Source organism: Cydia splendana, chromosome 9 (assembly GCF_910591565.1).
Source record: "Cydia splendana chromosome 9, ilCydSple1.2, whole genome shotgun sequence".
NCBI classification, from domain to species: domain Eukaryota; kingdom Metazoa; phylum Arthropoda; class Insecta; order Lepidoptera; family Tortricidae; genus Cydia; species Cydia splendana.
The window spans coordinates 14941121-14955958 of record NC_085968.1 but is presented as its reverse complement, the minus strand read 5'-3'; the positions used below and the strand labels follow the sequence as shown (position 1 = coordinate 14955958).

The 14838-nt window shown below is 38.9% G+C and overlaps 1 protein-coding gene and 1 long non-coding RNA gene across 7 annotated transcripts in view; both read left to right on the top strand.

Moving 5' to 3' along the window:
• LOC134793709 (uncharacterized) overlaps window positions 1-14838 on the top strand; it is a 344598-nt gene that overhangs the window by 171957 nt on the left and 157803 nt on the right. The window lies entirely within an intron of this gene.
• Window positions 1-14838, top strand: part of LOC134793633 (uncharacterized) — a 163367-nt gene that overhangs the window by 143298 nt on the left and 5231 nt on the right. For 2 of the 6 annotated variants that reach the window (XM_063765257.1, XM_063765258.1), the window contains 4 exons: window positions 6736-6903; window positions 7877-8062; window positions 10535-10663; window positions 14598-14740. In XM_063765257.1, the coding sequence (XP_063621327.1) occupies window positions 6736-6903; window positions 7877-8062; window positions 10535-10663; window positions 14598-14740 (626 nt within the window). Of the gene's footprint in view, window positions 1-6735; window positions 6904-7533; window positions 7627-7876; window positions 8063-8862; window positions 9148-9579; window positions 9646-10534; window positions 10664-12198; window positions 12280-14597; window positions 14741-14838 lie in introns of those variants that run through there. The other 4 variants (XM_063765260.1, XM_063765261.1, XM_063765262.1 and 1 more) reach the window with 4 other exon arrangements.

The following is a 14838-nucleotide window of genomic DNA, read 5'->3' as shown; positions in this document are numbered from 1 at the left end:
ATAGTAAATCAATCCGTCACTCACGTAATTGTCAAAGTTATCATTGTCATAATGAAATTTTTCAGTTAAACCGCTGCGCTGGTTTGTTATGATTTGATTTATAATTGATACCTAAACAGTAGTTTTCGTTGCTTAATATATCAAAGACCTTGTTCCTACGTGTGGGAATGATTCACAAAAATAATTGTTCGAATCCGCGAAGACCTACGACGTGAAACATGGTGCCGTGAATTGAACTTGGAATACCTACCTACTTACACACAGTATTGCTGTGAGGATCACGTCGATGTAAGTATAAAATTAATATAATTTTACTACAATTATTTAAAAGCTTACTTTGTAGGTAGGGTCGCGGGGACTTATGTGTTTTCTGTGGTAATGTAGCCAGAGTATATAAAGGCAAACCGTTAAACAGAGATGGTGCCTACTAGAAAGAAACACTATACAAGAATACATAGTCATACTCAAAATTCAGCCTGAAACTGCTTTAAAAAGATATAATTTCTAATTTCCAGGTACATGTTGCAGTTCAAGCTGCTGATATCATGGTGGACAAGACTTAAGTTAATAGTTGTGAATAATAAAACATGTTTTTGTTTACCTACTTTTTTATTAATTTAGGAAATATATGTATATATGTTTCCCAAAAAAAAGTAACTATACATATATGTATGTTCATCATGTTCTGCACGAGCAGCTGACAATGATGGCTTCTTGTTGACGAACCAGAAGAGAAGTGTATGGTTTGTTATTTACTCTGTTCCCAGGAATTATTTACTGTCGTAAAGTATTATGACGATTAATATGACGTTCGTTTCGATACAAAATGCTCAACTTTGTTCAGGGCCCAAGTGCCTTAACAAAATCAATCTCCTTCGTACATTACGTATCCCACAGCCGTATCTAAATAGGAATCACACGATGACCTGAAATTATAGGATATAATTAGCAAAATTGGCATGTACCTAATATAGTACAATATCCAAACAATGGTGACAAGCCGGTAGAACCCACTGGGTGCTACCTTAGCAATGGACGCTTATAACGATTTTATGAATCCAATCATCTTACGAATCGAATCAGTTAAAAAATATATGATGTAACTTACATTTGTATTTTTGCTCCCCTGATTTCAGCCAAGTTATGGTTGGAGTTGGATGCTATATGGATACATACTCCAATAAAACTAACTTATATTATATAACTTAGGCAGATTTCTGGAATCAGCTTTCACAAATTTATAGCGTAGGTATTTTGAAATTATTGATTTAGGGATTCAAAATAAACGAGTTTTCCAGACGATATTATTTATAGAAACGCGTGACACTGACATTGTAGACAGGTGACATTACAATCAATTGACAATTACAACTATTTTTTTAATGTTTGTTATTGCTTGTGCTTTATCAAATCAGCCACTACATGTAATTTACGAGAAGTCGTATCTCATATTTTCAATAAATTATAAATATTCAACCGAGCCATGAATTAATAAATCATTCAAATTGGTATCTTAAATTAACCTATATTTTCAGAAAATAAAATAAAAATGGGGGTCTAAAAAAAATGAACAATCCTAATTGGTCATGAGTAATTAAATTTTAGATTGTTAAAGAAAATCATCTTGAACTCTCTTGTTTTTAGCTATTTACTATAAAATATTAATGTAGTTAGCTACCTGCAATAAATAGGTACCTTTAATCAGTAGGTGTGTTTAACATTCTTTTTTTTCATATATCGAGATAAAAACTGCGTTTAAAACTCTAATTGAGTCGCTTAACTTCAAACTCGGTTAAATCCATCTGTCAGATTATGCGATTTTGGTATTAAGAAAAGGTAATAGGGTAGATATTTGCTGAGAGGGTCGAATGGATTTACCCGAGTTTGAAGTTAAGCGACACAATTGCAATATCAACCATTCGGACCTCATACTTGTTATTTATTAAAAAGGGGAATTAGAACTTTTATACCAAATTACAATGTCTTCATTGTATATTCTAACCTCGTATATGGTTTTATCAGCAATGTCATCGGTGTGACCCAGAAAGCATCTTCTGTAAGCACTTTTCAGGGCATGAAAGACTTTCATAGTATATGTATGTTGCTTAGAATACTAATCTCATGATTCAGAGTAACGATGAATTGTAGTGGGTCACAGTGAATCACGCTACATTTTATTGAAGCAAATTCGCGAAAATCGTATAAAGGAAGCTTTCATTAGTAATACTTTTTATGGGTGGAAAAGCGGTAGGTATTTTACGTGACTAACACCATGAATCGTAATGGCTGACTTGACGATTCATTAATTTGCCTAAAAAAGTTTTATCGAACAACGGGTAATGGGTTATGTTCTATCATTTTTATCATATTTCATATATCCACGTAAAGTTTTGCAGTTAGCTACTTTGATGCGTGAAGTAAAATGCCATATAGGTAAATGCGTAGTTCATCATAAATCAGTTGTTCTACATTGATACAATCGGACACAGTGTAACTTTGCGATATCTCGGAAACTAGGTGTTACCAGCTAGTGCCGTCTGTCAAGCAAGGGCAGGCTCAGGGACCCCCAGCACGTCCCCAAAACACGAGCGCGCCTCGGAGAAAGAGCATGCTGCTACGAGCATTATTGTGAATTCGTGCAACAAAAGTAAATTTTTTTATTTAAGTTTCGCAATTTTTTACCAAGATATAGACTCGAGTTTGGCGTTTTTTTTAATTTTTGTTATGTTCTATGTGTATTAAAGTTTATTTGGAGCTAAATATTTTTAAATTTCTTTCACTCTTTGGTGCAGTTTTTATTAATTGATTAAAAAAACACCCCCTAGTCGCACAATGAAACATTTTTATGTAGTATACAATGAAACATGATGTTCACTGAACACCAGTACCAGCACACAATGAAACAAACTCATTATTTTTTTAAATAATTAAAACCTATGTGCTAAATTTGTGAAACTAAAATACCATGAAAATTGGTAATAATTTGTCTATCATATGACAAAATATAAGATACTTAACTTTAGGAATGGCTGAGATAGGATGGCTTATATGTTGAATGTTTCATTGATGGCAAGGTTAAGGACACATGTCTTACATTGAAACAGTCGTGTATAAACACTATGTTGCAAGAAAGTGTATGAAATCAAGCATGGAGATGCTCAAAACCCTCCCGCGTCTACCTAGTTGGCAATCATGCTCCGTGGACATAAAAGGCGCCTTTTTCGCAGCATGCCGTACCTGCCGACCAGATTTTCGATTCACAATGAAACTCAGGTGTGTGTACAATGAAACAAGTCTTTCGCTTTTAGATATTTCAGCAATCTTATAATGATTCCATATGTCGGAAACCTTTTAAATAACTAATTTCAGCCTACCACTATTTTCTCCTTTCCTTTCTCATTAATCGAGTGAAAGCATATATGTATTAATGTCACTTATTTATTACACCGTTTCAATGTTTATTAACCATGTTTCATGGTAGACTATAATTATTACATTTGTTTCACTGTAAAAATCAGAGTGTTTCATTGAAAACATGCACAAGTACACAATGAAACAAAACTCATTTTTCAAAAAAAGGCTTATAACACAGGAACTGTTACAGATAAGTAGAAACCAAGAATGCCATCTGATAGCCAACGAAATTGTTTATCTTCATACGAAATGTCACACTCATAACTTTAAAAACACCAGAGATAGAAAGGCTTGAACTTTTAGTGTTTCATTGATCAACAAGTTACCCTACATAAAATACACTAAACTGCATAGTGAGTTAATACTGACCGACCTTTAATGAATTTCTACACAAGTTCGTGGTAGAACTAAATGTAGAATTGTCACATTGTACTTTTCATAGGTCAAGCCTTTTGTCTCATACCGTTGAACCGAAAACCGATAAGGAACTTTCAATACGTTCGACTCAGTGACGATGTAAGCATTGGCTCATGTGGAAACATATGTGTTAACGGTAAAAGGTGTTTTTTTTACCGCGTTCATAAATGACTTCAATTATCATTACATTATATCAAGAGTGGCGAAGCTCCTATAAAACTCGATTATGAATTTTATGACAACTGTGAAACTTAGTCTACAGAAGTCTCGGATAGTATGGCGGTATTGTACATTTAATTGTCTATTTATTTAATACCAAAACTGGCTTCATTGTTATTTGTTTGATTTAAATAGTTATGGAACAAATTCAGCTTTTTAATTTAAATTTTACATTAGTTGAGAGTTGTAGAGTCTGTTTGGAAAGAGAAGAGTCGTGGAATATATTGGGGCCCCATACACATACAAATACACATACATATACATTCCACGACTCTTCTCTTTCCGCACAGAGTCTAACGTGAAATAATGCCATGTCCAGCGTTCATTAAAACAAGTTGAATCAATCCTTTGAACCTAAGAAATACATAAATTCAGTGAGCGACGACAGTCGATCGTTTGCCTAATGATCCTTCCTGCAATTAGCGGCTAAAGCTTTATTGATATTTAAATGCATTTGACCTTGTGGTCTCAACCTTAACAGAGGATAAGCGATTACGACTGATGCTAGATTGTCTGCGGGTGACTTACTTGACTTATTGTCCTATGTCCCCTAGGTGGGGCAGAGGGCGTCCACAGTGCGCCGCCATCTGGATCGGTCTTGAGCTTCGTGCTTGAGTTCGCTCCAAGTCTTCCCGATAGCCTTCGCCTCTGCAACAATAGTCCGGCGCCAGGTCTGTTTTGGGCGGCAACGTTTCCTCTTTCCTTGGGGATTCCAGTCGAGGGCTTGCCTCGGTATGTGGTCAGGATCCCTTCGGAGTGTATGCCCAATCCAACTCCATTTCCGGCGCTTGATCTGCTGGTCGATCGGGGTCTCATTGCAGCATCTCCACAGGTTGGCATTTGAAATTTTCTCGGGCCAGTATATACCGAGAATGCGGCGGAGGCAGCGGTTAATACAAACCTGAAGCTGGCGCGAGATGTCTTTTGTGACCTTCCACGTCTCGCATCCATATAGCAATACGGTTTTTACGTTTGACCGGAATATTCTGAGCTTGACTCTCCGTGTCAGTTTGCTTGATTGCCATACGGGGCGGAGCTGTGCGAAGGTTGCTCTTGCTTTGGCTATTCTCGAAGCGATGTCCTCTTCGGTCCCTCCAGTTTCCGACACGACGCTTCCGAGGTAAGTAAATTTGTGGACTTGCTCCACAGCCTCTGTGCCAATAAGGAGCGGCACGGTACTTGTGTCCCTGCACCTCATCTCCTGTGTCTTCCGGGTGTTGACTTTGAGTCCCGCCTTCATTGCCTCACTTCGAAGGTCGTCCAGCTTGGCTTGCATATCAGCGCGTGTGTGGCTCAGCAGGCATAGGTCATCGGCATAGTCCAGATCTTCTAAGATGTTGGACAGTCCCCACTCTATGCCGCGGCGCTTATTGTCAATCGTTTGATGCATGATGCCATCGAGAACAACAAGGAAGAGGAGAGGAGAAAGAAGACACCCTTGTCGCACACCAGCATTTACTTGAATATCCTCCGAGACGAGGCCATTGTGCGTCACTCTACAAGAGTAATTCTTGTAGATAGCCTTTATGAGGTTAGTGATTTTCTCGGGGACACCAATTTCACGCAGCCTGTTCCAGATACTAGCCCACCTTAGCGTATCAAAGGCTTTTTCAAAGTCTACAAATGTTAGGTACATTTCCCTCTGCCATTCAGTAGCCTGTTCTAAAATGATACGCAGTGTGTTGACTTGATCCGTGCATGATCTGTGGGGTCGGAATCCAGCTTGCTCTTTGCGTATGAGAGGTTCAACGGCCCTCGACAACCTATCCAAGATGATCTTGCAGAGCACCTTAGATGGGGTCGAAAGCAAAGTAATGCCTCTCCAGTTGCTACAATCGCTGAGGTCTCCCTTTTTTGGCACGGTGATGAGAAGTCCCTTGTTCCAGTCGTCCGGTAACTCTTCAGCAAGCCAAATGCTATTCAAGAGTGGTGTAAGGGCATTAACAGAGGATAAGCGATTACGACTGATGCTAGATTGTCTGCGGGTGATTGTAGTTAATGGACGGCATGGTTCTACGACAAATTGTGCTCTTCGTAACAAGGTAAACAACATGTCAAATGGAAGGGAGTAATATACCGACTGCTTTTAAATGATTTCGTACCTACCTACATAAAGCCTCCATTCATAAATAAAGAAAAAAAATTTTCAAACTTTAAAAATTTGTCATGTTGCTTGGGTTTGCCACAGAAATAAACACACAAGCAAATACACGAAAAAAATCAGTAACTAAGTATGCTCGGATAAATAAAGAATCTACTCTCGCCAAAAGACGAGTCTTATTTTAGGTTGCTAAAATCTAAATCTAAACTTCTTGTAAGTTTCCGCTTGTCCTACTCGGGTCGTGACCCTCGATCTTAAAATTTCTCCGTGTCGTCAACCCGCCCTAGATTTCCGTCCATTATCCTATGTCAGACCAATAATTCAGTTGGGTATCTACCTATTACGACGGGATCTTTCCTTTTCCCGTGTCCTCAACTTAGCTCTATTATTCGGTTGACTAAACCGTGTCTGCTTCTGATAATTCTGGCTATGACACTTACGGGTTCAGACTTATAGCTTAGATCGTCCGTCCGCATTAATGGCAATCGTGACCAAATATTTGGTTCAATTATACAAATTGGAAACATAAACATAGGAAATCGGTGCGATGAATGTGATCGTTCAAATAAGTTGTTCTCCCACAGGGCATACGCGTCAGGGGCTCCGCTGTCGCCTATGCAAGCTCAACGTGCACGCGGATTGCATGCCGCAGGTCGGCAAGTGCCAGACCAAGTCCCGCCTGCTGCGCCGGCAGAAGAGCACCTCGGAGATCGAGTCCCACCGCGTGCAGGAGGCCGCTTTCGATGAAGATAGTAAGCATTCACTTTTGAAAAGAACTTATAACTATACGATCAATTTGTGCCCGATTTGACAAAACAGCAAATACGAGTAAGACTTAATTTGTAGTCTAACGTCAAAATTGTGAAATGTATATTATGTAAGATTCCATTCTTGTTTGGTTAGACTAACACTAAAAATAATTCGTGAGGAAACCTAAACCGCAGTAAAAATGAAATTTGTGTTTTGTTTGTTGAAACCTTTGCAGTACCTAAGCTTTAGGATTTAGGCTACTGTAGACCGTAATCGTTTATGGTAAGACGGTCATTTTTCAAGATGGTTTTACTAGACTTACAAAGCGCATAATTTATTTTTAAGTCCATAATGTTGAAAAAATACTACGACATGTAGTTTTATCTGTTTTATATTCTATACTAATTCTAACTCAGATAAGATTTTCAGAAGCAAAGGTAAGTATATTACCTAGTTAGGCAAATTATTTTACTATGATTGGCTACTTAAACAGAACTCGAAGGTATAGCTTTATGCGACATAACATCCACATACTTAATACGCTTACACTATCATAAAGCTTGCCAAGCTACACTTCATACGACACTGCTACTGTAAATTCTAGTTGAAGCTAACTTCACGTTATTCACCAGTGGACGGGTGGCTACCGGGACAGAGGCTCACCAAGATCTCCTTCAAGGGATCGGTCGAGTTCGATGATGATTTTGATAGCTACTATGACGAGGGTACAGTATGATCTGAACTGTTAGGAGTGACCCCTCTGCACCTTATTGAGCCGAGCATTCAAGAACATTACGAGTAACATTCCAAATCTATTACCTACCACAAATAGGTTTGCCACAAACATTACCCACTAACAAATAATACTATTCCAGCCTAAAAGCACATGTGTTATTATAACTGTCGAGTTTCATGTCATCCCGGTCGATGTGGCGATCGCAATCTGTCTCTAACCGCATTTCGCTCGATGCTCAGAGGAGGAAGTGGATCAGACCTACCAAGTTCTGAAGCGAGCCAACGAAATCGCGAAGCCGGGCGGCGGGGGCCCGGTAGTGCGCGTGTCGGCGGCGCCCGAGGAGGCGCCCCCGCGCTCGCCGGCGCGGCCGGCCGTGGGCCTGGCCGGGCTGGCCGTGGCGCCGCAGCCCGTCGCCTCCAGCTCAGGTCTGCGCCGCACCCGAGCTCGCTCGCTTCTCCGCTCGAGCCGCGCCGTAGGCCGCCGGCCGCCGCGCCGCTCCGCCCCGGCGAGGCGCGCGACGGCCGACCGGCAGCTTCACTCAGATTATCACTCGTTATCAGTAGTGTCGAATTCTTTTTGCACGCATTTGATATAGTCGCGGGCGCAAGCGGGGGCGGGTTGCGGGGTGTCGGGCGCGGTACTGAGCGGTGCTTGTCGTAGGCGGCGCGCGGCCCGACGGCGGCATGCGGCGGCGCCTGTTCGCCGGCGTCAAGAGTTTGTCCATGTGGGGTTCGCGCTCGCGCCGCGGCTCGCCGCAGCACCGGTCCATTTCTCTACCGGAAAGTATGCGCCCACGGCTGCCGTAGCGCATCGTTCTCTCACTGTCTCACAGCTGCGAAATGAGCTTTGTTTGTCCCGTCCTCTAAGTGGATTACAGTGCCTCGTATCCAATGTGTGTTCGATCGTCATTTATGTTATAACTTATGTATTTTTATTTTGCGTTTGCTGTGTTAAATAGTTTAGTAATCAATAGACAAAGCTCGGCAATACACTTTAGATGCTTGTACCCGTCCTTTACAGGATTGATCGTCTCACGAAAAGTCAAATAAGTAATGAAGTCATTCATTCAAAATCTCTGAATTTAACCCCTACCTAATCGTTATTAATTTTATTTGCATTTATTTGTGTACAATTACTTCTTATTATTCTATTACAATTTATTTTATCGTATGTTTTGTTGATTTATTTGTATTTATTTTGTTTTGTTTGCCCGTTGTCTTTGCAGAGTCGGAGCAGACGACTTACCGGCCTTTCGGACAGCCTCTTTGTTTCACAAACGAAAACGGCGATCCTCCGCCCTCCATCCTTAAGTCCACCGGCAGCGTGCGCAAGAAAAAATGATCCCTTAACTCTCGACCCGTGGAGATCAGACAATTTAGACATATCGCGTAGGCGACAGTCTCGACGTAGCTCTCAGCCGCTTCTCGGACTCCCTTATTACAAACCCCGAAGCGCCCCGCGTACTGTGATATGTATATTGTTACTTGTTACAATAAAAATCAGAACTGAGCAGCTTACTTTTATTCTGATTACCCGCAGATGAGTGGTGCATGGCTTGGCGGCGCGCTCACGATTGCATGCGTTTTTATATCGTCGATACACATCTGACACAATACCGCTAACTTACTTCTTTTACTTACGCACGAACAAATATACAATCGAGGACTCTAAGATTGAAGATTTTTACAGTTGTCTTTAGCCTAGTTCACGCGGCGAGCAACTCACCTCACGCTACCAGCGGAGTATCTAGTTCAACACTCATTATTTGACTAACCAATCGACTAACATTTAGTTCCGTTTGGCTTTCTTAACACCTTTCTATCACTATTTTTGTTCGTTTCGCAACCTTTACATTTACTTCTTTACAGGGCAGTACGGAGGCATTGAGCTAACTCAGTAGTTGATCAATTATAGACGGTTGCTGTTTACTTTGTCCATACAGGGTCGATGAAGAACTCGAAGAGTGCCCAAATGTTGAGGCAGGCCGACCGCGCCAGTCCATTACCTGGTACCGACAATGACATCGTATCTAAGCGATTCCCTGTAGATTGACTTCTTTGTTCATTCGAAGATTCGTTGCATCAACGAGCATTTTGCTACCTCATCCGAAGCCATATTTGTTTGTTTCTATCCAATGAACGCTGCTGATGACGGGCCGATTAATAGATTTCATTCACTATTTAGTAGGGCTATGATTACGCCGCAACCATAGTCCGTTCAAGTAGGATGCTTTCATCCGTAAAAACCGTAGAAAACTAGAGTAGAATAGTGCTTAGGTTCAGTAGTGCTCAACTAACAATAAGGCAGGGTTTTGATACGTTTTCTTCATTTTCTATTCTCAATCTTTCTCTCTTGTTTTTACTTGATTTTAGATCTTTAGAATTGTTTGCAACGCTTACGCACATTGTTTAAATTGGTGTATTTTACTATTTCATATTTGTTGCTTCTCGTGTGATATTTTTAATACACTTTTACATCTTTCAATTGTCACAATTTGCATATAATATCTTAACTGTAATACTTATATATCATTATTTATCAAAACATAAAATAATCCCGTAACCAAATATGCCCTTTTAACCGCCAGCAATTTTTGATTGAGCGTGCTCGTGTCGCCACCGACAGTAATTGTACCACGCAGAGTAAGGTTGGCATAGTTACGGGAGTTATAAATGTGCTGTAAAAACCAAATCAGATCTTTGTCTTATTTATCAGACTGTGGCGAAATGAGCTGGATATGTAATGTCTTATATATCAGACTTTGGCGGTTAAAGGGTTAATAATAACCACATTACATTAGCAATTGTTCTTTGAATATCTTTAAACCCTTCACTGTAACGCTAGTTTACCCCAGCGTCTCAAAGGGTAAGTGTGCTCATCATGCGTGACTGTTATAGCGCCGCACTCGCCGAGACGTCAAAAGTTGAACCTTAGAATGAAGAGCCTGTCCCTGGATTCTCCGGAGTGCGGTGAACTGCGGCGGCGACCCGGGAGAGACCAGCCCTCGCAAAGCAGCCGCGTCCTCTGTACGCACACCGAGTACTATTAAACACCCGGGTCCAACAAACCAGAACGACGTCTCTTACATACATATCCCCTGAATCACGCAGGAGAGGTGAAAGTAATGACATTCCTTTGTTTACCACTAAGAATATTAGAACTGTAAAGCTTTATGCAGCCGATCTGTCAAAGTCATGCCAGCATAGTTCCCTCGCTCTTGTAAATGGCGTAAAATAGATAATTCGATTACCCTTGGTTTTAATGCCTTCAGTACAAATATGTACCTATATCCACCATATCATAGCTTCCTGGTCTTAATATTCTAAAATTTTATTGCTGTCGTGATCTCGACGGCAGCAATAGTCTCGGCTTTCAGTTTCTTTATGCGGTTTCAGGGGAAATGTACATAAATGTTGCCAACTGCAAATCAAAGATTCCTTACAAGTAGTATTCTTAGAAACTATAAATGAGATTTATAGGTAGGTATATCTAGTTGCTTGCATAAGTCTCGTCTAAGTCAGAACTTGGCATCAAGTCACCATTACTTTCTTCCTTTAAAGTAATGAAAATAATAAAATAGACCGTTTTACATTCTGAATCAATTTCGCATAGATGGATTTATTTTAATTTAAACGAATTCTTTAAGTATCTAAAAGATATTAATGTTGTATGTATTTACAAACTTTCAGTAACTGAAGTTATTTGATGTCTTTCAAAGTTACGCAAAATAAAAAACTGTTTCTACAATATGTGTAGGTGTTTACTATTAGACTAAACTTATGCTGGTAACTAAAATTGTATACTATGGGTAACTGTTTCAAAATACTTCTTTTTATCCGCTTTTGCTTTCAAACCTGCCTGTGTTTGCAAACAGGAATATGACAAACTTAACGTTCTAGTGATTTCTTGGTAGTTTGGACTCGGGTAATGTATAAATGTACTTAAATGTCAACCAAGCTATGTTTTCGCACAGGCGATTTTATCCTTACAGATTTCCCTCTAGCTTGGCTTGTGTGCGTGTGTATAGAACTTAATGACTGTTGTGCTGTTTAGATATACTACTATGTGGTGTTGTTCAACGTTTTTATAAGGTGATTCACGAAATTGTACGAAGAATTGTGTTACTGCGTACATTGTTGCTGTACGCTATGAATGGACGAAATAAGCTTTGCAATAATGTTATATTGATGATAATCGATCATGAGCATATTGTAATCAACGAGAAAATAAATATTTTTGTATTAAAAATCCGAAAGTAATTGTATATTACGGAACGATAAATGTACTTACACTTTAACCGTTACAATGTATAGATAATTATCCAAAATTGAATTGAGGTGTGTAACATTGCCACCTTGCTTTACCTTTCCGTAAGATATTTTTGGGTTGACTGTGATTAAAGTTGAAATCCTCGTTGATCGAACTTACCTATTCATCACTGCCATACGATCATCATCATCACACTTTTATGTAATTTTATATGATTTTTACACTTATATATCTGAAATTTCTACACATTTGGTTTAACGGCATGTCATATTGATTATTCTTTTGGTTCTAGGTTCGAGCAGGGCACTTTGCACGAGGCATGGCTTTACTAAGATTAATAAGCATATGATACATAACTATACCACACGATCGTGTATGTTAGTTTCCTAATGCTTGTAAAAGTAAATCGATGGGCGACATCTAGTCAAAGTTTCTATACTTTTATAACATACTAAATATTTCAAAGATTGTTGGATAAAAAAAATTAATGCCGCTAGAAAAGTTTACTACGATTTTTAAATTGCTTGCGCAGAAAAAGTGCTAAATCATGGCTTGTGTGTTTTAACCCTAGAGCGATCATCCGATAAGGTGAAAAACTGCTCAAAAACTACAGTATGCTTTTTCTTTTTAAAGAGTAAATATAAACTGTATCAGTATCATCAGTATAAACAAAAGCTTTTAAAATTTGTATTCTTTTACATAGGTACATGTAAAATTTAAATCTTATAATCATATAAAAATCTGAGAGGTGTTTTTTTATATAATATAATCATTATCAATATTTAAGAGCTAAGCTCTTGTCGGTGGAGTAATCGCCACTCTTCTCTTTGTTGGGCCAGCCTTTTATAACTCCCTCGTACGACACGACAGAAACTCTATCTTTTATTTGGCTGACATATATGTGAGCCTGGGCCTTCCTCTGCGTCTTTTCCGTTTAATCTTGCCCTTCAGGATGTTTAATAAGAATCTGTCGTGCCGTATCAGGTGGCCAACCATAAAATAATAGAATAAACGACTAATAATTAAAGACTCCGATATTATTCTGCTCATAATTTAATACGACAAAAAATCTCAAAACAACCACTTCTCATCCAATAGCAATAAAGAAAATAGCCGTACATATTGACTCATTATATTACCTACACTGGTAATATAAAACCCGAGTCAAGGATGAAAGTATTCATTAACGGTCGGCTATCGATTTACTGATACAACATTGTTTGTCCATTGTACAATAGATTGATAAGCATCCTAATCTCATAAGACACTCAAGTTTTATAACCTTTCACATTAAGCACCACATATGTATCATATTCCAATTATAAAATAACGAAAAGCCAATAATGTGGTCTCTCCTGTTCCTAAAATTTGATAACACTGGAATACCTGGTTCTAAAGGGGCCCACAGATTACCAGTTTGCCGGACGATATCAGCCTGTCAGTTAAACGAAAAAGGTGACAGTTCCGAACAACTGACAGGCTGATATCCCGCGAACTGGTAATCTGCCCCTTTAATTATTTGATGCGCGAAAAAAAATCGCTTTTGACTTAAATCAGAACTTATATAAGCTAGCCTGTTGTGGCCGTCACTTTCTAAAAAGTATGTATCAACGAGAGTGATAAACGATAAACTATAAAAGTATTACCATCATATAACCGTACAGTACAAAAAAATCAAGAACAGGAAAGACAACATTAGTACTTATACATTATGTAAGTATTTTTGTACTGACAAGGGCTTGTTTACGGGATCCACGTGTACCTTTAATTAAATTTAATAAAACATTTTGCAAAGAACTCCTTATAACTTATGTTCTCAGCATAAACAAGTCCTTTAGAGACTTCAATTCCCAATCCTCTCGTTACTGCGTAGCTGCGTACACTTCTTGAAACTTGGATCAAATTCTGAAAATATTCAAAAATGTGTAATGTAAATGAGCTCTAATTAATGATCGCCACGCTTTATGTGTCTTGTAACAAAAACAATGTGTTGATATTTTATTCAAAAACACTGATAAATGGCCATCGTAAATTGCAAAGAACTATCTTTTCTGTCTTTGATTCTTTACTATTTGAACTTGATAATTTGTATCGATTAGCAAATCCATTACAATGTTTGAATAAGAAATCAGCATAGTTATTTAACCCTTAGATGCAGTATCAGTAGGTATTGATACTGAAACAAAACAAGTGCCAACCAAATTATATTGAAATTTAATACTTTATTATGACGATATAAATTTTTAATTTAAAATGTATTTGGTTGTCACTTGAATTGTTTTAGTATGAGTATTCACTTCATGCATCTAAATGATAACATCAATGCCCATTTATGAACCTAACTAAGCCCAGTTGCACAGAAATTCTCAAATAAGAAACATTTGTCTTAATTCTCAAGTGAGATGAGAAGAACCAAAAGATTTCAGCCAGCTCCGATTTCAATCTGAACGCTAGTCTGTTTTGTTAAGTAAATATGAAGTACTGGTCATATGAAATATTGTGGAAAGCTCATCTGTTTCTTGTATAGAAAATGTGTGGCGTACGTACTTTATAGTTAAAAAAAAACAGACTATAATACGTTAAGGCCTGTGCAACTGTTGAGCACAACTTGGTGCGAAACAGTAATATCAAGAGAAGCATGAAAAATTTGTGGTAATGCAAGCGGTTATTGATTACCGATCTGAATTATAGCACCATCATCGCCGGTGCATAGCAGGCGGCTGTTGAGCGCTCGCGGGGGAAGGATGAGCAGCGTGGAGCTGCCGGATGAGCCTGACAAGAGCCTTTCGTCGAACAGTGCGAGCCCTTGCCCGTCGCCAGTCAAACAGACTAGTGTAAGTATATCTGGTGTATTAAGCATTGAGTATCTTCAACCACTTCGTTCGTTTGTTCGTATTTGCCGCTCTATCTCTTACATTTACATAAGTATACA